At 46.1% G+C, this 25,576-nt stretch overlaps 3 protein-coding genes across 11 annotated transcripts in view; 1 reads left to right on the top strand and 2 right to left on the bottom strand.

Annotated features, from left to right (window-relative positions):
• Positions 1-6,188, bottom strand: part of ACACB (acetyl-CoA carboxylase beta) — a 114,040-nt gene extending 107,852 nt beyond the window's left edge. For 2 of the 7 annotated variants that reach the window (XM_066260351.1, XM_066260354.1), the window contains exons 1-3: positions 6,046-6,188; positions 4,371-4,505; positions 1,035-2,064 (exon numbers count right to left, since the gene is read on the bottom strand). The gene's annotated coding sequence lies outside the window, so the exon portion shown is untranslated. The remainder of the gene's footprint in view (positions 1-1,034; positions 2,065-4,370; positions 4,506-6,045) is intronic. The other 5 variants (XM_066260355.1, XM_066260356.1, XM_066260357.1 and 2 more) reach the window with 5 other exon arrangements.
• A 74-nt stretch (positions 6,189-6,262) lies between these two features.
• Positions 6,263-16,108, bottom strand: UNG (uracil DNA glycosylase). Its single transcript, XM_066260347.1, has 7 exons — positions 15,931-16,108; positions 15,107-15,313; positions 13,920-14,015; positions 11,139-11,236; positions 10,332-10,420; positions 9,386-9,564; positions 6,263-7,432 (listed from the first exon to the last, which is right to left on the bottom strand). Exons 1-7 carry the CDS (start codon positions 16,057-16,059, stop codon positions 7,292-7,294), a joined length of 939 nt encoding a protein of 312 aa, XP_066116444.1. The 5' UTR covers positions 16,060-16,108; the 3' UTR covers positions 6,263-7,291.
• Positions 10,538-25,532, top strand: ALKBH2 (alkB homolog 2, alpha-ketoglutarate dependent dioxygenase). Of its 3 annotated transcripts, none has more exons than XM_066260350.1 (5): positions 10,538-10,578; positions 10,715-10,873; positions 20,964-21,238; positions 23,442-23,640; positions 25,051-25,532. In XM_066260350.1, the coding sequence occupies exons 3-5, from the start codon at positions 20,965-20,967 to the stop codon at positions 25,355-25,357; spliced, it is 780 nt and encodes a 259-aa protein (XP_066116447.1). In that variant the 5' UTR covers positions 10,538-10,578; positions 10,715-10,873; position 20,964; the 3' UTR covers positions 25,358-25,532. The 3 variants fall into 3 exon arrangements, with proteins under 3 accessions (XP_066116447.1, XP_066116445.1, XP_066116446.1); XM_066260348.1 differs by lacking the exons at positions 10,538-10,578; positions 10,715-10,873 and adding exons at positions 20,288-20,448; positions 20,810-20,853; XM_066260349.1 differs by lacking the exons at positions 10,538-10,578; positions 10,715-10,873 and adding an exon at positions 20,318-20,339 and having other exon boundaries at positions 20,810-21,238.
• The last annotated feature ends 44 nt before the right edge of the window (positions 25,533-25,576 follow it).

The raw sequence follows: 25,576 nt of genomic DNA, 5'->3' as shown, positions 1-25,576 counted from the left end.
CTCTCTGTCTCTCTAAAATCAATAAAAATTTTTAAATGCTAAAAAAAAAAAAGAAAAAGAAATCACATGTTGTAAAGATCTCCCAAGACACTGTTAGAAGAAAAGCATTGAAAAAACATTATGCCTCACAGTTTTTAAATGGAAAGACCTGCTTCCTGGGAAGTTCCCTCAGTTCTGGGCAACACTGGGTGGTGGGTCACTCTACCCGTGGGAAAGCCCGTTTATGTTGAAATAATAATAATGACCAGTGTGAAAGATATAGTTATGTACCAGGTAAATGCAAAGAACAAGAGGTCTTTGGGAAATAAGGCGGGAAGTTTTACACCAAACCGCACAGCAGCTCCCTCAAGGAGGAGGAACAGATGGACGGTGCAAGAGACCTCCCATTTTCCTCTGGGCTGCTTCCGTCTTTTATTTTGTAACACGACTTTTAAAAATTAGAGAAAACCATGTCCTTCTAGCAACACCAAAACACTGTGAGTGCTTTACTCTTAAAGTTTGCTTTTTTAAAAATCGAGCAAGTCTGCCCTGGCTAGATAGTTTGGTAGGCTGGAGCTTCATCTGGAAGCACAGAGGTTGCTGGTTTGATCCCCAGTCAGGGCACCTAAATAGACTGATGTTCCTGTCTCTCTTCCTCTTACTTCCTCTCTCTAAAATTAATAAATAAAATTTTAAAATAAATAATAAATGTAAACTGAGCTAGTTTGAGAAACAATAGTTTTTTTCTTGAGACAAGTTTTTGAGGAAAAACATCACAGAACTGCCTTCTAGTTAAACAAAAAACCTAAAGCATTCGGGTTTCAGGGAGTCCCAGCAACATAACCATTTATAGAAGCAAAGAAAGACACTTCTCCTTCATCTGTTACATTCAGAGCCCTCAGGGTCAGCACCTGGCATCTGGCAAACAGGACAGGAAGCTCTGTCCCCCTAGAAAGCTGGAGAGCTCATGTGCAGGTATCACTATGCTCTGAATCCCCGTTCACTTGGATGCTGGCTTTAGGCCCCTGACCCCAGGGAGGGGCGAGCTCACTTACCACTTCTCTCTCCGCCTTTTGTTTTCCCATGTTCTCTCAACTGTGCACTCAGGAGGACGTTGTCCAGGTTCCTTGTTTGCAGGAGGGCTCGTCTCTAAGCCGGCTCGCTGCTCCCTGCAATGACTGTAAATGTAACTTTTAGATTAACTGGCCCTGGCCAGTTTAAAAATATCCCGGGTGCACTTAACCTTTAAGGCACCAAAGAGCAATGACAACCCAGGCAAAGTGCCCAAGGATCTCGCAGCCAAGCCTTTTCATGGTGTTTTCCACCTTTCAATCCCCTAACGTGCTTTATTTCAAAATTCTCAGACACCTAAGCCACGGGGTATCTAAAGTCCAAGTTGTCGTAAGCAATACAAAGTCATGTCGGCCCTCCTCTGACATGCTGAAAAATCAACCGCACACAGGTCATCTGAGAAATGGCATCTGGAACAAGCTCCCAGTGAATGGGCTCAGGTGATCACTAGCAAAAGATCACCTGGCTTCTCTCCCCCCCTCCCCACCCCCAGTGAGATTTTGGTAAAACCTTCTCAATGCAAACACCACACAGGGAAATGTTCCTATTTCTGGGACTTGGGGGAAGACAATACCAAAAGAGCCCCATTCCCACGCAGGGTCGCTGGGCTGGCTCTCTGTGAGGGCTGGGAGGGGAAACCCAGCAGGCTGGGCTCTTACAGAATGTTCTGCCCTGTGGGGAGGGCTGGCAGCATGTGGGACAAAGGTCACCTCCAGGTCCAAACAGGAGCGGGTGGCAAGAAAGCAGAGGACACACAAAAAGGCACTGTGCTCCAGTAAACCAGGATGCAAGAGGGCTGAATTTATGCAAAAACAGTTGACATGGTGTCCGTGCCAGGTGCAGCCTTCACGCTGCTGGAGGAGCCATTACTATTGGTGGGCTTATTTGCCAAGAGGGAAGTCATCCAACAGTGAACTTGGGGGAATTTTCTCCACTGGACTGATAAGTAGGAATGCACTTCTTGTCTGCCTCCTGTGTCTTCTTGAAGCCTTGGTATCATCAGCTGTCTGTCACCTGAAAGAGTGCCACATTTGTTTTAAGGAGTCGAGGATGAAACAATACAGGTGGAGGGCTTAGCACAGGGGTCCCCAAACTATAGCCTGTGGGCCGCATGTGGTCCCCTGAGGCCATTTATGCAGCCCCTGCCGCACTTTCATTGGTGGTCAGTGATCTGCAATCCTGTGCTCCTGGAGTAGTACTGTATGTGGCAGCACCGTAAAGCACGGCATCGCTCAGTACAGTACTACTTCCGGTGATGCGGGATGCACGCGTCAGGGCTCCGGAAGCGCGCCATATCACTTGTTATGGCTAGCAGTGACAAATGTGGAACCGGACATTGACCATCTCATTAGCCAAAAGCAGGCCCATAGTTCCCACTGAAATACTGGTCAGTTTGTTGATTTAAATTTACTTGTTCTTTATTTTAAATATTGTATTTGTTCCTGTTTTGTTTTTTTACTTTAAAATAAGATATGTGCAGTGTGCATAGGGATTTGTTCATAGTTTTTTTTTAATTTGTATTGATTTCTCTTTTTAATTTTATTTTATTTATTCATTTTTAGAGAGGAGAGAGAAGAGAGAGAGAGAAGGGGGGAGGAGCTGGAAGCATCAACTCCCACATGTGCCTTGACCAGGCAAGCCCAGGGCTTTGAACCGGCCAGGTCGACGCTTTATCCACTGCGCCACCACAGGTCAGGCTGTTCATAGTTTTTTTATAGACCGGCCCTCCAACGGTCTGAGGGACAGTGAACTGGCCCCCTGTGTAAAAAGTTTGGGGACCCCTGGTTAGCACAATGCCTGCCTAGTTTGACTCCTGGATAATCAGCAACCCCTGTGACTGATTAGATTATTCATTGAGACTTGACTTTCCAGAAGCTCATTCAATCCTTCTAAAGAGGCACCCCCTCAAACTATAGACACGTCCTCCCATGCTTCCTGGAAGAGCCATCTGTGAGTCAAAAAAAAAAAAAAAGTAAAGCCCATTTAAAATTGCTCTGGATGACAGCAAATAATTAGGATCTGGGCAGAGTGTCATGACAAGGCTATTGGGCTTCAAAATCAGGGGGACATGGGGCAAATCCTAGCCATTACCTGCGGCTCTGGACAAACGGGCAAGTCAGTTTCCTCACCCAACTGCTTCACCGTATGGGGCAGAAAATGAAATTAAATTACAGTGTGTTTCGAGCATAGTGCCTTGCATAGCACCAGGTACTTAGTAATAAAATCTAATGAAACTTACTTTCATAAGGACTAGAAACCCTCCCCACTCTCTACACACACACACACACACACACACACGCACGCACGCGCACGCACACACACACACACACACGCACATGCACGCTCAGATAAAAAACTCTTTCTGGTGGCTCAGCTCTCGCGACACTTTCTTTAAGCCAAAGGTATTTTCTAGAAGACTATGGAAGGCTTGTAACCAAAGTTATTCACAAACTTTTCCCTCCAAACGTTAGAACATTAATAAAAAAAATACATTTCTTCAAACACAGATTCAGAAAGTCATATTTATCTAGTTTGCCCAAACAAGAAAAAAAATCAACTGACCACGTGGTCTAAGGAAACAGGGCTTTGGGAAAGAAGTTGCCAGTCCTGCCACAAACTGGACACTTTATAAACATGCCTGTCTCCTCTTCCCCTTCCTCCTCCTCCTCAAATTCCATTAAATCAGAGTTTCTGGGAGTCAGCCCGGCATTAATATTTATTTTAAGGTTTCCCCCAGGTGACTCCGTAGTGAGGCTTGAGGAACACTAATTGCTTCTTTGAAGCCCCCAAATACCCATCACCCCAAATATGAGGACAAAGGAAATATACAATTTAGCAGCAAAGAATGCAAAGTATTGATCTCCTGACCTGCCCCACTTACCAATATCTGTATTTCCAAAGCATGCTTCAAAAATTTAAAAATTGGTTCCAAATGAGATAATCAATCAGCAACTTTAGGCTGTAAGACCCAGATTAAAACTGTCAGGGCCCTAAATAGGGAAAGCGGCCATTTCTAGCAGGTATCTGTTCCCACTTTTTCTCAGACTGAGTCACCACCAGTCTATACGGCAGGACCCTCCAAAGTAGCCCAGAGCCCACACCTTGGACATCTTTAAGGCGTGACAAAGACAAAAGCTACTGCCACACACAGACACACAAAATGGTGGCTTCTCTGATCCAAAACCCTTTTTAAGACTTTATCCCAGGAGCAAACCAAAGCAAAGTGAATTTTAAAAGGCAGAAAATGTATTATCTTATTTAATAAGGGATGTCTATTAACATGCTGAAGTCTAAGAAAAGAACAACTCACATTCCCCTACCTTGCCCCACTGGACTCCGATCAGATAAGTCATTCCACTGATTATTTTATAACTTGGGGTTCCAAGTTATAACACTGCATAACTGACTTCCTTGTGTTTCCAAAAGCCCTCAGTGGATATACTCTTCTCCTTACCCTAGATGGGAGGAGACAGGAATCATTTTTGGCCAGGTTCTCACATGCTCCCACAGAGCCACAAACTTCCCAGACAGTGGGAGGACACAGCAGCTGGGCTCTGTCTCTGCCAGTGTGTCTAGGAGCACCCGGAACAGGGCTCTGCAAACCATGGCCCCCGTTTTCCTATGGCTCCCGAACGAACAGTGGTTTTTACCTTGTTAAATGCTTGAGAGAAAATAAACAAGATTTCATGGCACGTGCAAATCATATTAAATTCCGATTTCGGCGTCCATAAACTTTTATTGGAACACAGCCACACCTGTTCACTTTCATTTTGCATGTGGCTGTTTTCTCTGTAAGAGTTGTTCCCAGAGAGGATGACTGTGCCAAGCTTAAGTATTTACTATCTGTCCCTTTACAGAAAAAATATGCTGACCCCTGACCTAAAGGGCCAAGGTTGCCTTTCATTTTGGTATACCCAGTGCTAGAATTGCAACAAATCTGGAAACAGGAAAAAGTTTACAACTACATAGCTAGCTAAGTTCATCACAATGAGCCTTGTTCCTAAAAGATCAGTGATTAAACTCATAGTATTTGGGGGTTGGGGGAGGGAGTCATAGACCGTTTAAGATGCTGCTCTGTGTTGTGTTTAAAGTATCTCTATACTCTGAAGATTCAGTATGGTTTTTAAAGTGAGTTTGCTTTTGAATTCTTTACGGCAACTTAGACCTTACTGCTCCCTCTTTGCTTACAGCACTACATTGGGAGGGAAGTGTCAAAACCTGACACAGAAATATTAACCCCCTCATTTCTCCCTCAGATAAGGGAACCCATTGTAATGCTGAGGGGAGGAGGGCCCCTCAGTTACCAGATGACAAATCAAGAATGTCTTTGTTCTGTCTTCCTTCTGTGAAAGCCGGCCGGCTGATGGTAGAACGTAGGACCACAAGCCCTTCAAACATAAAACTAAGCCTCAGAGGGCAATACTGTCTTCTCAAGCGCAAGGAAGATTCCAACTCCTTGATTGCGTAAGAAATGTTGGTGCTGGTCTAGCAGTCCCCACTACAGCCATCCTTTCTAAGCCTCTTAAATGCAGGCACGTGTTACCAATCCTTTCTGATCCCTTCTACTTCCTTCATCTGTACCAGGGGCGTCCATCAGCCTTTCATCTTGATAGGCCACCTTGCCAACTCCAGCCAAGTGCTGGCAGGTCAGAGGGCCATCGCAGCGTTTTCCCAGAGTCCTGGCCTTACACCTCAACTCCGGATTCCCTGGAAAGCCTGCAAATGCTAGCAGAGGGAGGTGGGGAAGCTCCCCTTGCACTGTCCCAGGGTTTGGCAGGACACAGCGCCTGTGACAGGCACACCACGATCCCGGCAGAAATGTTTTCCAGCCGATCCCTAATTTCTGGCCCCTTTAAGGTCTCAGCAGACCCAGTCCCCGTCTAGCCTCCACACAGGGTTCGGAGCCCCAGCTCCAGGCTGGAATCTGGCCCGACTTGGAGACCCCCGGCTACTCCCCAGTTTGCACCCCTCCCTGGAACCCCGCCCAGCGCTTACCAAAGCGGAGGGGTGGGCAGCTCCATCGGGGCGGAGGGAGGGGGGAGGACTGAGGAAGCGAGGGCAGCGCGGAGGCGGCCCTTCCTGCCCACAATGGTTGCCATGGCGACCACAGCCCAAGGGCGGCGCAAGAGTGTCCGCAGATGCCGATGCCTAGTCCCAGAAGGATCTGACCGGTTGAAGGGCACGCAGCATAAAGGGCACTCAGCACAAAGCGAATCTTTAACCTTTTATTACCAAACTCAAGCGGGTTTAACTTTGAACCCAGCTAACAGCAAAATAGTATCTCACGGGCTCCAGGATGGAGTTGCAGACCTAAGAAAGATGGTTTCTTCAACAAAAGATTAAAAAAATACATATATACATCCGAGTAAGTATTTCTTAAAAGAGCAAATTTCTCCAGTGGTGCAGAAAAAGATATCCCAAAGTGATTCAGTCCATAAAAACAAAAAAAGTTTTGGCACTATGCTGCCTTAAAAACCCAATTCAGGATACACCAGGAGAAAGGCATTTCCTCTCCTAAAAAACCCAAAACAAGACAAAAAAAACCCCACACCTTTCTCCTTCCTGTCCAACTTCCACTGCTTATTCCTAGAAACACCCCAAGAATATAAAGATTCTCAGCCCACTGCTCTTGGCCTTTGCCAGTCTGAAGGCTCACAACAAGGACTGTTCTCCTGAATTTCCACCTCTGCTACAATCAGGAAATTGACCCATTTCTGGGAACTGTCAAAAAAAAATCCTATTTCCTCCAAGGAGGGGCCTAAGGGTTCTGTAAAGGTTCAAAGGGGCAGTGGACCTGGCCCAGACTGAACACCAGGATGTGCAAAGGGGGCCTTTCTAAATAAAGACACCCATCACCTTACAAGTGAAAACTGAACCTGCAGGTAAAACAAGTAGTGGTGGACGCATTCGCCACAAAGGTGCTTATCTCCCCATCTTTAACCAGAAAGGAATAGAGGAGTCAGAGTATTTGACCTCTCCTTTCCAAGAACTTTGAAATGTGTTATTCTAGACCAAAGACACATTGCAAAGACAGACATGCGGTCACATGGTAGTCTTTGCAGAATAAAGCCACCACTCCAGGGCAGCCTGGCTCATGGCCACTTTACCAAAACTTTCTACCCCAGTATGCAGAGTGCTTATGAATCACTAGGGAAGTTATTTTTTCAATTCAACTTTGTCACTGACAAATATTTCAATAGCAGGTTCTAGAAACTGCCCGGAGACCCTCCCCAGTTCAGGGTCATAGATCCTTCCAGTTGATAGGCTTCTTGCCAGACTTCTGCAGCAGCTCATTGGTTTTAGAGAAGTGTCCGCATCCAAAGAACCCTCTGTACACCGACAGTGGGGAGGGGTGAGCAGTCTGCAGCACGTGGTGGCGCTTCTGAAAGAGAACAAGAGAATGACTGAAAGGTGGCACATCTTAGGGATGTGATGGCTGGCGCCCTTGAATGAAGACAGCCGTGCTGTTCCCTTTACCCTCTACCCTCTCTGCATTCTCCCACTTTGCTGTTTACTGGCTTTCAGCATTCGTACTAGCACATTAGTGCACTTACTCATTCATTTGTGGAGCAACTACCTTTGCTAGGCTCTGAGGCTGCAGAGGACCAGGCTCAGCCTCCAATTTGGCACCATCTATGCAATTTTTAAGTGCCGTACACCTTATGATCCAGCAATTCCACCACTGAGAATATATTGCTAAAGGACACCATGATGCACAGACTGACAAAGATGCAGGTTTAAGGAGTTCACAGCAGCACTTCTTATCCATGTAAAACCTAATATAAATCCAGTGTTATGCAACTGGCTAAAATATTTTTCTGAAGTTCTTACAATGGAACACCACATGGCTCCTAGAACAAGGCCAAGCTACATATAGCTGCTATGGGAAGCCCTCCAAAATATATAAAGTGGAAAAAAAAGAACTGCATTAAAAACTCTTTGGAAAAAATACCCAAAACACTATTTGGGTGGAAAGTATTGACTTCTGTTTTGTACCTCTTATGACTATCTGAATTCTTATCATAAAAATGGAATACTTTGATTTTTAAAATTTCAACTGTAGTTTCTAGACTTTTTCTTCTAAATTTATTGGTTTCTGTATTTAAATAGAAACTACCTAACAAATAATTGTTTTCAAACATCCTTGCCTTTAGTTTCCTGGTCCAGGAGGGGCCTTAAGAAAAGCCAGGCAGCCCAGTTAAAGGCGCAGAGCCTGGAGCTGGAAGGCCTGAGTTCAAGCCCTAGCTCTGCCACTTAGTTGTATAGCCAAAGGGATGTTGCTGAGCCTCCCTAAGCTGCATTTCATTTTTCATTTGTAAACTGGGAATATCAACAGCGCCCACCATCTAGTCACTGTGAAGGAATAAATGAATGGTCACATGTACAGAGTATCATGAGAAATAAGAGGTCAAGTGCGTATTAGTACTCTGTCTGGCATGGCGTACAGGCCTTGGAAAATGTGACCTGTGCTGAGCTTTGAAGGATGAGTTAGTCAGCCTCTGGAGAAGGGAGAGGCCTCTATACTCAGGATAAAGAAAGCAGGGTGTTCAAGGCAGGCAGGGAAGTGGGGCACAGGGAGGTGCAGTCAGCCTGGAGTTGAAGGTGAAGAGAGGGGAACCATGGCTGAACGGCAGACCAGGGCCATGCCCAAGACCCTTGTCTTCAGGGAGAAGGCACCAGAATGCTTGAGGCAAGGTCAGAGGAGGGTCGAACAAAGGCAAAGGTGTTTGGGTGGGGGCGGTTTGAGACAGTAAAGGAAGTGGGTGACCTATGACTGGCTGACTGCACATGGGATGGGGAGGGGTCAACGCGAAAGCGGTAGAAGGGGGAAAGAGAGAGGCAGGGAGGCATTATGAATGATATCTGAATTCTGGCTGGACAACCTGGTAGGTTGGCAATTTTCAATCTTTTTTATCTCATGGCACACAAACTATTCTGGCAGTGCACCAAAAAACATATTTTTAGCTGATTTGACCAAAAAAAAAAAAAGGTATAATCTTGATTCATTCACACCTGATAGCTATTGTGTTGGCTATTGTCATTTACAGTATACTATTTGTGAAATGAATGGTACCCAGGGATCTGTTACCTTCCTATGTATACAGCAGGCTTATGCCTGTATTACTAACTGCATTAAATCAGAAGTTGACCAGTTGCTTCACTCACACACTACTAACCATTCTCATTTGTCTAAATTTTGTTCATTGGGAAACCTAACTAATTACCAGTCTTAAAGGAAATTAAGCTTCATTTTATGATGCGATTTTCAAGGACCAAACTCTGCAAGGATTCCTAGAAACCTCTCAATTAGTTTAAACTGTTACAAACCACGTACCCTATCAATGGCGATGCCCTTCTTCTGAGCATAAGAACCCCAAAGCAAGAAGACAAGGCCACTTGAGTTATGATTTAGCCAGGACACAACCGCATCAGTAAATTGCTCCCAACCTCTCTCCTTATGAGAATTGGCCTGATGCGCCCGGACAGTGAGGACAGCGTTGAGTAGGAGAACACCTACGGACACACATCAGAGAAGCAGGTTAAAGGCAGGCTGAAACGAGTCAGCCTAACACCCAGGCACAGGGCTGAACACATGAGGAAACCATTCTCAGGAGTGCAGAGCAGCTGTCTGAGATTTGGTCACAGAGAAAGCATTACAACAGACTGCTGGCTACCTCTTGGTGAGATTAGAGGGCATTCAACTCTCACCTCTGCACTTTCAACACCTTCTCAGTTTGCAAGTGAACAAGCATTATATAACAGCAATCAGAAAGAATTGTTTTCAAATCATATCTTAAGTGATATTAAATAACCCCCCAAAATAAAAGGAAGCCAAAGTGTTTCATTAAAAAAAAAAATCTAACTGCAAGAAACCAGAGTAAATATTCTTATCCTGATTATAGTTTGTCTAACTGGAACAACAAATGGACACCTCTCCCTCTCTCAAGTCAATCAATAATTAAAAAAAAAAAAAAAAGCCCAATAGATGGGTATTAAACACATACAACATAACCTATGTTGAAATGACAGAAGTGAGGCCACCTTTCTAAATGATGAAAGTTAGGTTAAATGGACAAATGTAAATAATAATAAAAAGGAACACACTTTTCAAATTATGATTAAAACATTGGCTGCAGGATAAAAGATACATTTTCTGACATGAGTTTAACCATTTTATTAGATAGAGCTCTCTCGTTCTTTACGGCTGTTACAAACATAAGCAAGTGGACAGAAACAAGACTGAATTCCGCCCAAAACACATGTATCAGCAGCTGGTTTACCTTGCTTGGCCCACCCAGATAGATCTCCATGACCAGGATGAACAAAACCATCTATGTCTGTAGACAGCTCTTTATAAATGTTTTCCAAACTGAAAGCAAGCCAGAAGAAAAAACATCTTGAGCACAATTCTGAAAGTTCAGTAACCTCCAAAAGACACGTGGATTACAGCACGTAAGGACAGCCCGAGGCGGAGGAGGCAACAAATGGCACTGGCTCAGGAGGAGCTACAGCCATGTCTTCTGACAGGTAACCCTGCCCAAGCCCTTCATTTTGGTCTGTTTGGATTTAAGGAGCAGCATTTAGGAAGACTTAGGTTACAAACTGCCCCCCCACCACCAAACTGATGATTTGTTACACTTTTTAAAAATTTATTCATTTTTAGATAGGAGAGAGAAAGAGGAGAAAGAGAAGAGGAGAGAGAAAAAGGGGAGAAGAGCAAGAAGCATCAACTCCCACATGCGCCCTGACCGGGCTAGCCCAGGGTTTTGAACCGGCAACCTCAGCATTCCAGGTCGAAGCTCCATCCACTGCACCACCTCAGGTCAGGCATGTTACACTTTTATATCTTTATATATTTATTTGCAACTGGTGGGTAGAGGCCACGGGTGCTGCTAAACATCCTCTAGTGCACAGGGCCGACCCTCTCCCCCAGAGACCCAGATCTCAAATGTCACTAGTGCAAAGACTGAGGAATCCCACCTCAAAGGCTAGTGAAAACCCCCCACACAAGGCACACACGTGATTTGCAAAGTACACATCTGAAAGTAACTATAATTGGACCAGGGCCATCTATAAAGCAATCGTACCTGGGCGGAGGTGGAATAGGCCTTTGAACACTAAAGCAGAGCCCGTGAGCTTGATTGGGTCCATGATATGGATCCTGTCCCAGGATGACAACCTTCACCTGTGAATAACAGGTGGCAAATTAAACAATACTCTAGTGTAGGCAGTGTAATAAATACCTGGCTGACCAATGACCTATTCAAGGGACAGGACAACGAGAAGGGCAGCCCCCCTGCTGACCTAACTAAGAAGCCCCAGAGAAAAGCAGGTGACCTGGCATCATTTTTTTCATCACCAAATTCTCCTGCATTCAGTCACCCTGCCACACTTCCCCTCCCTTCAAACACAGGTATTCGGAACAAGCTGGGGTCAGCTTTGCTTTCACCCCTTTCATTTTTCAAATTACGCAAGTAAATACATCCTTGAAAACAAGAAGTACAACTGTCCAGAGACACACAAAGTGGTTAGTCATTCCAGGCTATCCTATCCCATCCCGCTTTAACCAGTTTCAATTACCTCTAGAACTGGGCTTATTGTCTTCATTCCCCTACATTTTTGTGCTTCTCACACCACACATTTTGGGAATCCTTCAAGTCAATAGAGCCTGTCCACTGATGGGCAGTCAGCCTGTTTCCATTACAAAATGCCATGCAGTATACACCCTAGTACACAAGAGATTTCCACACTGCTGCTTTTATTTCTATGGAATGTTTTAATAGTGGAGTTGCTGGTCAAAGGGTAAATATATTTTAAATTATCAGTCATCCCAAATTGCTTTCTAAGTGAATCAAAGCAATTCAAATTCCCCACCAGCAGCATAGGAAGGTGCCTGTTCCCCTTAGGAAACCAGGAGATAATGAGGTCAGGTCAAAGAGCAAGGGGAGTAGGAGGCCAGAGGCTGTGAAAAGTAATCAGATCATTGTCACTGAAGGTATAAAAATACCGGCTGGTCCTTTTGATCTGGGGGTCGCCCACTTATTCATTCTCATGCTTCTGCTCAAGGTGTACCTTCTTAAGAGTCTTCCATAGTTACATACACTTTATCCTTCAAAATCCAGTGTTAGACATTCCCATAATCAGGAAATTTTCATAGACCTCTCCCTTCCTACTGCTGGTGCTCACCCTGGCCCCAGCATAAAACAACCGGTCCCAGCAGGGAAGTTTTCCAGTTCTGGTCCTGGATAAGAAACAACCCTGGAGAAGTCAGGTAACCTCCCAGTCCCTCTATATGCTCATTTGCAAAGAAGCCATGCTTGGCCATCTGATTCTCAGTTTCATGCTCTTTTCTTAAATTTTCATTTACTGATTTTCAGAGAGAGGGGAAGGAGAGAGACAAAGAGAAAAAAAACATCGATTTGTTGTTCCACCTATTCATGCCATCATTGGTTGATTCTTGTGTGTGCCCTGATGGGGGACTGAATCCGCAACCTTGACATACTGGGACAATGCTGAGCTACCCAGCCAGGACTCATTATCTTTTCTTATTCTTAATTATATTGATCACTGGTATTCAAAACAGGACATACAACTCAAAAAGGCTCAAAATAGTACTGAATTTAAAAGGACTTGGTGTTGGGAAAAAAAAAAAAAAGACTTGGTGGTGATGTTTTTTAAAACTTCAAAAATGAGGCACTATATCCAAAGTCCTTACTCTAGCCCTGGCTGAGTAGCTCAGTTGGTTGAGTGATGCCCTGATAAGCCAAGGCTGCTGGTTCAATCTCCAGTAGGGAACATACAAAAATCACCAATAAATGTATAAATAAGCAGAACAACAAATTGATCTCTCTCCCCTCCCTCTCTCTAAAATCAATTTTAAAAATGTCTTACTCTTAACTGAAAATTGTTAAGTTTGCTAAGTATGAGAAGTAGCTGCGTTACAAAGACGGCATATTCACCTACTTCACTTTTATGTAACAGACACTTGTTAAATCACGGGATTCCCGCTCTCCACTTACAGATGGGGGGAGGGCAAAGGGTAAGAATGAAACATAAAAACCTCCAGTGTAAGCAGACATTAAACATACTGGGGGGAATTAGAGGAAAACCAGATCATAAATGTGGTGGGGCACAGGCACTAGCGAGGTGCCCTAGATCTAGTTGGATTTCAAAAGACAGAAGCGAGGAGACGACTGCCACACTGTTCCATTGAGTGGGGGGTGGACATAGGCTGGTAAGTGGGATGTGGCCATAATCACGTTCAGCTCTCATAGTTCAGACAGTGGGAAGCTACAGGAAAGCTTCTGAACAGGAGACTGGCATGACCAGAGCCTCTAAGCAGCAGGCCCTGTGGATAATGAATAGAAGCAAAGGGAGTTGTTAACAGGGTGGCAAAACCGTCTGGGCCAGAAGTTAAGAGATTGAAGGTGTGAACTATAAAAGACAGGGTGGTCAGACAGAAAGAGTGCTGAGCTACAAGTCAAGGCAGGGTTGACTATAACCAGGTGAAAAAGACTCAACTGCTTCATGCCACAGTTTCCTCATCACTACCACGATAATATTTAACACTGGCCTGGGATTGGTTTCAAGATTAAATAAAATACAAGAAATGAGAGCAAGCAGATACATGCCTTTGCGAAAAATATACATATTTTCCTTTCGTGCTGTATCAACAGCACATAGCAAAAGTTAAAAAACAAACAAACAAAACACGTTTAAGTAGGTTAAAATTTGGCTTGACCAATCTCACAATTTTAGTGTTTTACTTATTACTGAACTGTGAACAGTGACTTAACTCCAGTGTCCCTAATTAATATTATTTGATATCCACCCTCTTTCACTAAAATTCATCCACAACTTGTACTTACATCTCTTATGTCGCACATTTGGGTCCATGTGAAGACTTGGTGTGGGGGTGGGTAAATGGTGTAATGTCTTCTTTCTTCTGCAACAAATCCCATTAGCTGATTGAACGAGAAACTAGCTTTACAATCGGAGTCTCACCCGAAAGCATAAAAATTCAAAAAGAAAGTTAGTTGAAGTATTATCTCTTTGTTATGTTTTATATTCAAATTCTTAATTTTATTTTATTTATTCATTTTTAGAGAGGAGAGAGAGAGGGAGAGAGAGAGATAGAGGAGGGGGGAGGAGCTGGAAGCATCAACTCCCATATGTGCCTTGACCAGGCAAGCCCAGGGTTTCGAACCGGCGACCTCAGCATTTCCAGGTCGATGCTTTATCCACTGCGCCACCACAGGTCAGGCTCAAATTCTTAAAAAAACAAACAAAAAAAACCCCAAAAACAAAAACTACCAGCTCCCCACCTAATAGTTACTCAATCTCTTCAAGCCCTCCCTTTCTTTGGACTGGGTCAATGCTGATTGGCCTACAAGCTTTGACTTGCTGTTCATGCCAACCCTCCCACTTCTTTCTTAAGGTGGAGCTAGGTCTCATGCACTCTGCTTTGTGGTTTTACTGTCACCCTTTCCTGGATAGCAGACTAAATGGATTAAAACAAGTCAGGATATTATCTTAGTCTTTTAGAAATTTTAAGTAACATAAATGTGTGGATTCAAAACACCATGGTTTCATTTTACCCCCGTAGCGTGAGAAGCACTTGGAAGAAAGGAAAATAGGATACTTCGGAAGCAATAACCTATAAACGTAGCCTTGGCCTGCTATATTAACAAGACAAAGGGCTCGCTACCTTCCCGTTTACCTTTTCTTTTTATTTATTTATTTAAAAAAAATTTTTTTTTTTACAGAGACAGAGAGTGAGTCAGAGAAAGGGACAGGGACAGACAGGAACGGAGAGATGAGAAGCGTTAATCATTAGTTTTTCATTGATTTCTCATATGTGCCTTGACTGTGGGCCTTCAGCAGACCCACTGACCCCTTGCTGGAGCCAGCGACCTTGGGTCCAAGCTGGTGGGCTTTTGCTCAAACCAGATGAGCCCGCGCTCAAGCTGGCGACCTCGGGGTCTCCAACCTGGGTGCTCTGCATCCCAGTCCGACGCTCTATCCACTGCGCCACCGCCTGGTCAGGCCCGTTTACCTTTATAAAGTACGGTTTTCCGAACTCCCCACTGAGGTGCTTCTTCCAACTCTCACCGAAACCCACCGGCACATTGCGAGCCGCGAGTCTGAGCAGGGCCGCGGCCTTGTTCTTCTGGATGCGGACCAACTGCTCGGGGCTCAGCGGCGACGAGGGCGGTGTGCCGGGCTCCTCCTGCTCCGACCGGGCCTTCTTGGCGGGGCTGGCCTGCAAGTGGACCCCGCAATGACGGGTCACGAGGTGCAACGGGCCTCTTCCAGGCATCCGTAGGTTCCACCCCCAACCCAAAGGCCCAAAGCTGAAGATACCCATTTGTGGGTCTCGGCCCCACTCGACTGTCGATGCAAAACCCAGACCTTAGCCCAGACACGCACTAGCAAGCCGATGCCCCCAATTTTGTGTTTGGTACTAAAACTTGGCAGAGAGGAGCCGTTCGCTGGAGGGGCGGCCCCACAACCAGGTGCCCCGCCCCACCGCCCCGCCACTCGCACCCCCACGCGCTCTTTTCGCGGCAAAAGCCCGGAGGAAAAAAAAAGCTCTCGAAGTTCCGCCCCTTCCCTCCAATTGGTCGGCACGCCTGGTGACGTTGAGGGAGGCCCCATTGCTCGCCCCTATTGGCTGCCTCCTCAGCATGGCGACGAACAGCACCGGCTGTTTTGAACAAATTAAGGCGGTTTTGAACACGTGGAAGCTGTTTGAACGCGGGACCCCAATTTAATAAGTCAGGGGCGCATTTCTGCAACCCTTTGGTCGCTGGGGGTCCGCCGCCTATCTCCTCCCTTCCCCCTTCCCCGGCCGCACTAGCGGTTCCCGCTGTGCCCTACCGCTGCATCCCCGTTCTCTGCTAGAGCCGCCACGCCGGTTCCCCGGCCAGCCGGCTCAGGGCTGCAGGCACGTCGCTTCCCGGCGGGGCTCGGAGAGAAGAAGGAGTAGAGCGTCTTCTGGCCGATCATCCCGAAGCCGAGGGGGAAGCGAACGCGCGCCGCCCTGGGACCCGCGAACCTGGCGCAGGTTCAAGTAGTCTGTAATTCGCGCCAAACCGCGCGCGCATGCTCCAACCGAAGGCGTGGGCTGGGCAGGGGGCGACTGAGGGCCTAGTACGCATGTGCGGGAGGGGCTGCTGTGGGCTAGGTTCCCTAAGGCGGTTCGCTTTTTCACTACTCTTCCATTTATTCAAGCATCATACCTATGCCTTGGGGCAAATCCCTGCAAAGATAAAAGTACATGTCCAGTTGTGTAGTTGTGGTAGTGAAATTAGCATTAAAATAGTACTTGTTGAGTTCTTGGATACTACTTTGACATTGGGCCTGACCTGTAAGGCGGAGGGAGACTTTGAGGAGTCTTGTCTGTCAGTCCCTCCCTCCCCATATCCAAACCATCAACGGGCCCTGGGTTCTGTCTTCAAAATAAAGCCTGAATTCAACTGCTGCTCTCCATCTCCTGCTACAGTTCTGGCTGGTCACTTCTTTCCTACCAAGTGATGTGTTTAAAATGTAAATTATGGCCTGACCTGTGGTGGCGCAGTGGATAAAGCGTCGACCTGGAAATTCTGAGGTCGCCGGTTCGAAACCCTGGGCTTGCCTGGTCAAGGCACATATGGGAGTTGATGCTTCCAGCTCCTCCCCACCTTCTCTCTCTCTCCCTCTCTGTCTCTCTCTCTCCCTTTCTCTCTCTTCTCTAAAATGAATTAAAAAATAAATAAAAAATAAATAAATAAAATGTAAATTATATCGTGATAATCCCCAGGTGTTGGTCAAATAAGTTTGTAAATATGATATATAGGTTTGCTCGCTTATAGCTTGAACTGAGTGTGGGGACAGGCTGTAAGCAGGCAGGGTTGTTATATCCTAAGGCTTAGTTTTAAGATGAACCCTTTCCCACTGTAAAGCCAGTAGTCGCGGCCACCATCACAGTCGCCTGGCCCATGCAGGTTCGCAGTGGATTTGGACAGAGGGTAATGAAATACCGGAGCCAAGAACTGGCGGGTCATCATCTTTATCCTAGCTGTGGGAGGGGCTTCTTTCAGAGGGATGCAGCCTGGCCAACAGAGTAAGAGTTGTAAAGTACTGTATCTTAATCCACAGGTTACATAGAGACAGCAAGTCCAAATGAATTTTTGAGATTTATTAATTAGCCAGCTGCATAAGACTGTAAAGCCAGTAGCCACAGCCATCATCACAGCCATCTGGCCCATGCAGGTTTGCGTTTACTCCGGCGGGCAAGTAAAAGCACACACTGGGCTCCAAAACCCACTCATTCAGCGTTCACAACGCTACTGACTTATCTGAGTTTCCTAGAATCAAAGGTGACTACCTCACCAGCCTCATTCTCCTTTGTTCCCCATCTCCTCTCTGCACAAACTCTGCACTAACTGGCTTCTCTTTCAGCACTCCACCATCTTGGCTGCTTCTCCTGGCCTCCTCCATGTGGCCTTTCTCTGCTCTCTAACCTGCTCTCTCTTCTAATGCTAATCTCAGGAACCGAGAGAGAGCAAGCTCCCAGTCTGCCCCACTTTATAGTGTAGAAATCAAAACCTTTAATCCAATATACAAACAAGGCAGTCTCTGATTCAAAGTCACTTATCTGAGACATAATTGGATTCCTCATGAAAGTACACCACCCCACATCATGCAGTCAAGGGTGTAGGGAAAAGCTTAGTCTTAAAACTAAGACTTAGGCTATAATGACCCAGCCTGCTTACAGCCTGTCCTCCACACCCAATACAAACTATAAGTGAGCAAACATATATATCATATTTACAAACGTATTTGACCAACACCACCCTAAGTGACTTTGTTTTTTATTTTTAATTTTTTTTTCTTTCATTTTTCCAAAGCTGGAAACGGGGAGGCAGTCAGACAGACTCCGCGTACGCCCGACCGGGATCCACCCGCATGCCCACCAGGAGGCGATGCTCTGCCCCTCTGAGGCGTAACTCTGTTGCATCCAGAGCCATTCTAGAGCCTGAGGCAGAGGCCACAGGGCCATCCTCAGCGCCCGGGGCCATTTTTGCTCCAGTGGAGCCTCGGCTGGGGAGGAGAAGAGAGAGACAGAGAGGAAGGAGAGGGGGAGGGGTGGAGAAGCAGATGGGCGCTTCTCCTGTGTGCCCTGGCCGGGAATTGAACCCGGGACTCCTGCACACCAGGCCGACACTCTACCGCTGAGCCAACCGGCCAGGGCCCTAAGTGACTTTGTATCAGAGACTTTCTTGTTTGTATATTGGATTAAGGATTTTGATTTCTATACTATAAAGTGGGGCAGACTGGGAGCTTACTCTCTCTTGGTTCCTGAGATTAGCATTACAGGAGAGAGCAGAGAAAGGAGAGCAGAGAAAGGCCACATGGAGGAGAGGAAAGGCAGCCAAGATGGCGGAGTGCTAAAGGAGAAGTCAGTTAGTGCAGAGTTTTTGCAGAGAGAAGGAGATGGGGAACAGAGGTGAATAAGGCTAGTAAGCTAGAAACCTTTGATTCTAGGAAACTCGGATAAGTCAGTAGTTTTGTGAGCACTGAATGAGTGGCTTTTGGAGCCCAGTGTGTGTTTTTACTTGCCCACTGGGTGCAAGCTAGGATTAAAGATGATGGCCCACCACTTTTTGGCTCCATTGTTTCATTACCATCTGTCCGAATCAAACGCGAACCTGCATGGGCCAGATGGCTGTGATGATGGCTGTGGCTATTGGCTTTACAGTCATATGCAGCTGGCTAATTAATCTCAAAAATTCATTTGGACTTGGTGTCTCTGTAACTTGTGGATTAAGGTACAGTACGTTACAACTCTTACTCTGTTGGCCAGGCTGCATCCCTCTCTGACAGAAGCCCACAGTGGCATTACTGAATCTGGATCTCAGCACTCACTGGACATAACCAGATTGACCTTTGTGTTGTCTTGACACCCGTGCACGCATTGTCCTCCTACCTGGAAGCTTTAGATCTCAGCTTCCTCTGAAAGGCCTTCTGCCCCACTTTTCTGCCCCGTCACTCTATTTATAGTTTCTGTGTTACCTAAAATCATCCTCTGTGTTCTTTCCTTGTTTATTTCTGTCTCCATCTGCATAATGTTGTAAGGTACCGTACCTTAATCCAGTGCTTGGGCAGGTGTCTCCCAGGAACAGCTAGGGTCATGTGCCTCTGGGAACTTCTGCAAGAGAACTACCTGTATTTCTTAGGTAACAAAGTAAAGGTTAAGGTTTGTGAACTAAGCTCTTAGTTATATACAGTGCCTTAACTAGTTGCAGGAAATTCTGTGATTCTGCCTTTACAATAAATTATTGTAACTTAACCCCTTACACTTATACCCACTTTGAAAACACAGTTTAGCAGTTTTTTCTTTCTTTCTTTTTAATTTATTTATTAATTTTTAGAGAGGAGAGAGAGAGGGAGAGAGAGGAGAGAGAGACAGAGAGAGAGAAGGGGGGGGGAGCTGGAAGTATCAACTCCCATATGTGCCTTGACCAGGCAAGCCCAGGGTTTCGAACCGGCAACCTCAGCATTTCCAGGTCGACGCTTTATCCACTGCGCCACCACAGGTCAGGCCAGTTTAGCAGTTTTGTATAAAGTAAAACATACACTTACCAGGTGACCCTGCAATCCTCTTAGGTATTTACCCAACTGAAATTAAAATCTATGTTCACACAAGAGCTTCCACAGAAATGAGTATAGCGAGTTTACTTGTAATTGCTCAATACTGGAGACAATACAAATGTTCCTTTTTGGGTAAGCAGGGAAACAAACTATGGGGCGCCAGTACAATGGAACACTATTCCGAACACTACTCTGCTATCAAAGGAACAACTTATACAAACAAGGATACATCTTGAAAAGATTATGCTAAGTGAGAGGCCAGAAATGAAATGGAAATCACTGGGTCGGATTGCAGGACTCCTGCTTCTACCTGCGACAATATGCTGGTAGCCCAACTCCCTGTCGGGACACCAAATTAATCCCCAGGGAGAGGTGCACTGAACCACAGATGATCCTTTACAGTTGAAGAGCAAATACTAGTAAACTAAAAACACAGTAGTGCTTGCAACACACCCAAAAGGCCAACAGGTGGCGCTCGGAAGCCGCTCCCGCCTTGTTTTGCAAACTTGCCTGCATTTCCCAGCTTGCTGCGGGACTTAACCCGGAAGCAGTTGCTGCAGCCCGGGTGAGTGTTTGCTCCTCCCTGTCCCCGTTTCCGACAGTGTTTGTAGGATTCGAAGCTGCGCGGTCTGATATTTTAAAGACGACCCTTGGTACCCCCACACCACGCACATGTTACAGTTCTTGTTTTCTATCTGAATTCAGAGTGCTTGGCTATGGATCACGTGTAATCGTTTTACATGTAGATTTAGAATCATCCATGTGAGGATCGCCGTACTGTTGATTCATTTTAATAATTTTAATACTGGTGTGGGAGGGACAGTCAGCTATGGGTGAAAGGCAGACAGACACACTGCTCCTCTGGATAACCCTACTTTCTCCCTAGTGTCAGTTTCCTCATATGTAAAGTGAGGGTTTGGGTTGTAGTTTCATAACCTGCCGGTGGTGTGTGAATTCCGGGGCAGGGGGTGTCTTTAAATGTTCAGATGATTGGGGGTGGAGTGCAGGCGTCTGGGTTTTTGCAAGCCTGCCAGCCGATTCTAGCATAGCCAGGTGTGGGAGACGCTGGGCAGAACCCATCATCCTAAGGGACCCTTTCCAGCTTTAAGCCTATACTTTCTAGGACTTTAAAATGGAAACTTGGAAACAATAAGGTGGAATGCTGCTGTGAGTCACTTTGCCACAGAGCAATTTTTTTTGCACCTGAGACAGAGCCTGGGTAATGTCTCTTTCTTTGCCCCACCACTGACTTCTGAGTCTTTACTTTGTGGAGACAGGATGGACAGATTCCTGGTGAAGAGGGTCCCAGGGGGCATCTTGGGAAAGAGGGAGCAAGAGCAGACAGAAGGCCCAGCAGAGTTAGGAGAGAACGAGGAAAGCAGCAAGAAAAGGCCCAGGAGAGAACCCCCCGGGAGTGGTGTTAACTTGGCAACCCCCAGCTGGAGATGCATCCGAGCCGACGGCCTAGACTGCGGTTACACGGTCCTGTTTGGGAAAGCCGAAGCAGACGAGATTTTCCGAGAGTTGGAGCAAGAAGTGGAGTATTTTACAGGTAAGCAGAGGTGTACAGTGTGTATTGAAGGATTGTTTGATAAACCTAGTCTATGTTTAGAGAAATCAGAACTCAGGAACTATTAATTACTGATGAGTTTGTTGATTGAGTCAACACATATTATCTGGGCCCCTGTGTGCCAAGGCCCCTGATAGGCGCTTGGGAAATAACTTAAACAAAAACAAAAACAGAATTGCCTGCCTACTGGGAGCTGACAGATGACTAGAGTGAATCTCCACTGGAAGAATCATTTGGGAAAGTTGAAAAAACAGTAAAAAGATGCTGAGTTCTGACCAAGATCAATTGAATCGGAATAGCTGGGGGTACAACCCGGGCATCATTGTTTTTAGAATGCTTCCAGGGGATTCTAACATGCAGCCAGAGCCAAGGAACACTAGTCTAGTAGGAGAAACAGCACGTGCCCAGGTAATTCACCCGGAGGATTTTGTTGCATGTGTTAACTCCAATTGCTGGGCCCTTCCCCCACAGTCTAGTGCAGTGGTTCTCAAAGGGTGCCCTGTGGTATTCCAGAGAAATATGTGCCTGTTGGAGACCAAAAAACCAACAGGGTTTTTGGAGTTTAGATTTTTGGGGGACAGAGGTACCGGGAATTGGCTGTAAGCTGATAGTCTGCCCAACCCCCCACCTCACTTACCTGATTAGGTTGCAAAGGGCTGTTAAGCTGTGGTGCTGGATTGTTTACACTACCCCCCATGTTCCCCGGAAAGACTGGAGGCAAGTTTCTTCTATCCTTTGTTTGGTGTAGAGTTAAGATGATATGTATGGTGGGGGGGGGGGGGGTTTGGATTGATGATTAAACATAAGGAATTGTCTCTTGAAGTCTTCTGGATTTCTATAAAAGAAGAATATGTGGCAATATCTAAAAAAAGTTTTGAACATTTTACTACCATTTTCAACATCCTGTTTATGTGAATTAGGATTTTCTACCCTCAACACAAGAGTAAAAAGAGAGGAATTCTTCAGTGTATTGACGAAGAAATGAGAGTTTGCCTTTCAAACATATGCCCAAACATTGAAGAAATCACTAGGACATATCAGGCTCATGTTTCTCATAAACACAAGAATGAAAAAACACATTCACGCTGGGACCTGCCTAATTTACTAAATCTTACTAAAAATGTATCTATATATATAAAAAGATAACTTTTTGTCATTTTTAAATTTTTTAACCCCTCTTTTTTTTTTTTTTTTTTGCATTTTTCTGAAGCTGGAAACAGGGAGAGACAGTCAGACAGACTCCCGCATGCGCCCGACCGGGATTCACCCGGCACGCCCACCAGGGGGCGATGCTCTGCCCATCCTGGGCGTCGCCATGTTGCGACCAGAGCCACGCTAGCGCCCGGGGCAGAGGCCATAGAGCCATCCCCAGCGCCCGGGCCATCTTTGCTCCAATGGAGCCTTGGCTGTGGGAGGGGAAGAGACAGAGAGGAAAGCGCGGCGGAGGGGTGGAGAAGCAAATGTGCGCTTCTCCTGTGTGCCCTGGCCGGGAATCGAACCCGGGTCTTCCACACGCTAGGCCGACGCTCTACCGCTGAGCCAACCGGCCAGGGCTAACCCCTCTTTTTTATGAATTCTATAAAACATAACTAAAAAAAGTAACATAAAAATGTTTTTTAATGTCAGAATAAATTTAATTTTGTATTTATTTTGTTTACCATAAAAGCACGCTTGGACTTTATTTTTTTAATATTTGACTGAATTATTATAACATATTTCTCAGAAATTTGTATATAGTGTGCCTACAGTTAGTTATTTGTAGGATTTTAAATGCGCCCTTACTTCAAAAAGTTTGAGAACCACTGGTCTGGTGCTTGAATGTTCAGGTCATGCTGATGCTTCTTCTGGGGACCACACACTGAGAACTACAGTACTGCAAAGCTGTGTTAACCCCATAGGGCCCTATACCTTTAGTCCCTACAGTGGGCAAAATCACCTAACTTTATCTTACTCCCCTTTCAACCTCTTCATTCTGTTCCTACTGTATGTAGTTAAGGCAATTAAGTTACGGTGTTTTTTAAAAAAATTGGACGTAGGACAAGAATCACTGTTCCTACATGAAACTTTGGGGCAAGCCACAGTGACTTCTGAGGAGGGGTCCTTGGTCAGGTTATTAAAAGTCACTCCTATTTTACTTCTCTTTCACCTGCCTGGTTTTCTGAGCTCCTATGTTTAATCTGCACAGGTGCACTGGCCAAGGTGCAGGTGTTTGGGAAGTGGCACAGCGTGCCAAGGAAGCAGGCAACGTATGGCGACCCTGGCCTGGCCTACACGTTTTCAGGCCTTACTCTGTCTCCGAAGCCTTGGATCCCAGTACTGGAGCGAGTCCGGGATCGTGTTTCTTTGGTGACTGGACAGACCTTCAACTTTGTGCTTGTTAACAGGTGACACCCTACTTATTTATTTATTTATTTGTATTTTTCTGAAGTTGGAAACGGGAAGGCAGTCAGACTCCCGCATGCACCTGACCTGGATCCACCCTGCACGTCCACCAGGGGGCGACGCTCTGTCCATCTGGGGCATTGCTCTGCTGCAACCAGAGCCATTCTAGCACCTGAGGCGGAGGTCATGGAGCCATTCTAAGCACCTGGGCCAACTTTTGCTCCAATGGAGCCTTGGCTGCTGGAGGGGAAGAGAGAGAGAGAGAGAGAGAGAGGAAGGAGAGGGGGAGGGGTGGAGAAGCAGATGGGCGCTTCTGCTGTGTGCCCTGGCCGGGAATCGAACCCGGGACTCCTGCACGCCAAGCCGACGCTCTACCACTGAGCCAACCGGCCAGGACCCCTACTTATTTTTTTATTTAAATTTTTTTAGACCATTGCACTGAATTTTATCAATCTTCTGCCTCTTCCAAAAGGAAGAGTTTAGGATTCCACCACATTTTATCCATTTCACAACAAATAACCCTTTAGTGAACCAGGGCTGCGGTAGTGGAGTGGCGTGGACAGTCAGTCCTCATGGAGCTCGCCCGCAGTGGGAAGTAAGAAGTGACTCACTGATGAACAAAGAAGATAATTTTAGACGTGGATATGTGTTTGCTGACCTGATCAAGAATGGCCGGGAGGAAGGGATCTGGGTTTAGGGAAGGGTTTCTCTACAGCAGCACTAGTGACGTTTTGGATCTGGTAATTCTGTGGTGGGGGCTGTCCTGTGCACTGTAGGAGGCTGAGCAGCATCCCTGGCCCTTCTCCCCACTAGGTATCAGTAGCAACCTCTCCCCAGTCAATAGCAACCACAATGTCTCCAGACATTCCCCAGAGTGGGGCAGTACTGCACTGGGTGACAACTCAATTTAGGGATGGCAGTTAGAGGAGGGCTCACACAGGCGCTGTTAACTAAATGGAGAGAGAGCATGCCCTGCACAGCCTGTGGGAGGAAGAGCAGAGGTATCTCGGACTGTCTTGGAGTGAAAATCCCATTGAAATAGCTGGAAAGCAGTGAACGAGGGAAAGGGGTGTGGGATGAGCTGAGGTGGGCAAGATCCGGACTGTGCAAGGAGTATGAATTTTATTCTAGGTGCCGGTAGAGGCCTTTTCATGAGAGGTTACAGAGGTGAACCAGAACCAGGAGATAGGTTTTTGGCTTCTACTGGTTGTTGAGTTTTAAAGCACCTGACCAACCGGGACTGGATAACAACGCCAGGCTTGGCTCGCCTGTAGACGCAAGTCGGGTTCTCCAGCCTTGCAGCACCCGGCCTGCAGGGGGCAACGTGTCACACCGTGGGAAGATGAGGATGCTGCAGTGGTGGTGCACTGCAGAAGGCCGCTCTGTGAACTGCGCATGCTCTCTCGTTGCAGGTATAAAGATGGCTGTGATCACATCGGGGAACACCGAGATGATGAAAGAGAACTGGCTCCTGGGAGCCCCATCGCCTCCGTCTCCTTTGGGGCCTGTAGGGACTTCTTCTTCCGGCATAAAGATTCTCGAGGGAAAAACCCCTCCCGGAAGGTGGAGGTGGTCAGGCTTCAGCTGGCCCACGGAAGTTTACTGATGATGAACCACCCGACCAATGCGCACTGGTATCACAGTCTCCCCGTCCGCAAGAAGGTTCTGGCTCCACGGGTCAATCTGACCTTTCGTAAAATACTGCCTACCAGAAAGTAAACATATTTTTCAGTTAGTACTTCTGTTTTCTCCTTTCCACTCGAAGAGGAATCAGGCATTTCCTTTACCAACAGAGAAAGAAAAGGTTTGATATTACATAACAGTGCAGAGTTCAGAAAGGATGCTTACATCAACTCAGTAAATTATGAAAGAATACCCCTTGATTTTTTTCCTAATAAAATGATTCTTTTATTGCTATAATACACAGCAGATACAAAA

This window comes from Saccopteryx bilineata, chromosome 2 (genome assembly GCF_036850765.1).
Source record: "Saccopteryx bilineata isolate mSacBil1 chromosome 2, mSacBil1_pri_phased_curated, whole genome shotgun sequence".
NCBI lineage: Eukaryota > Metazoa > Chordata > Mammalia > Chiroptera > Emballonuridae > Saccopteryx > Saccopteryx bilineata.
Note: the sequence above shows the minus strand (reverse complement) of the source record. Positions and strands in the feature narration are given on the sequence as shown.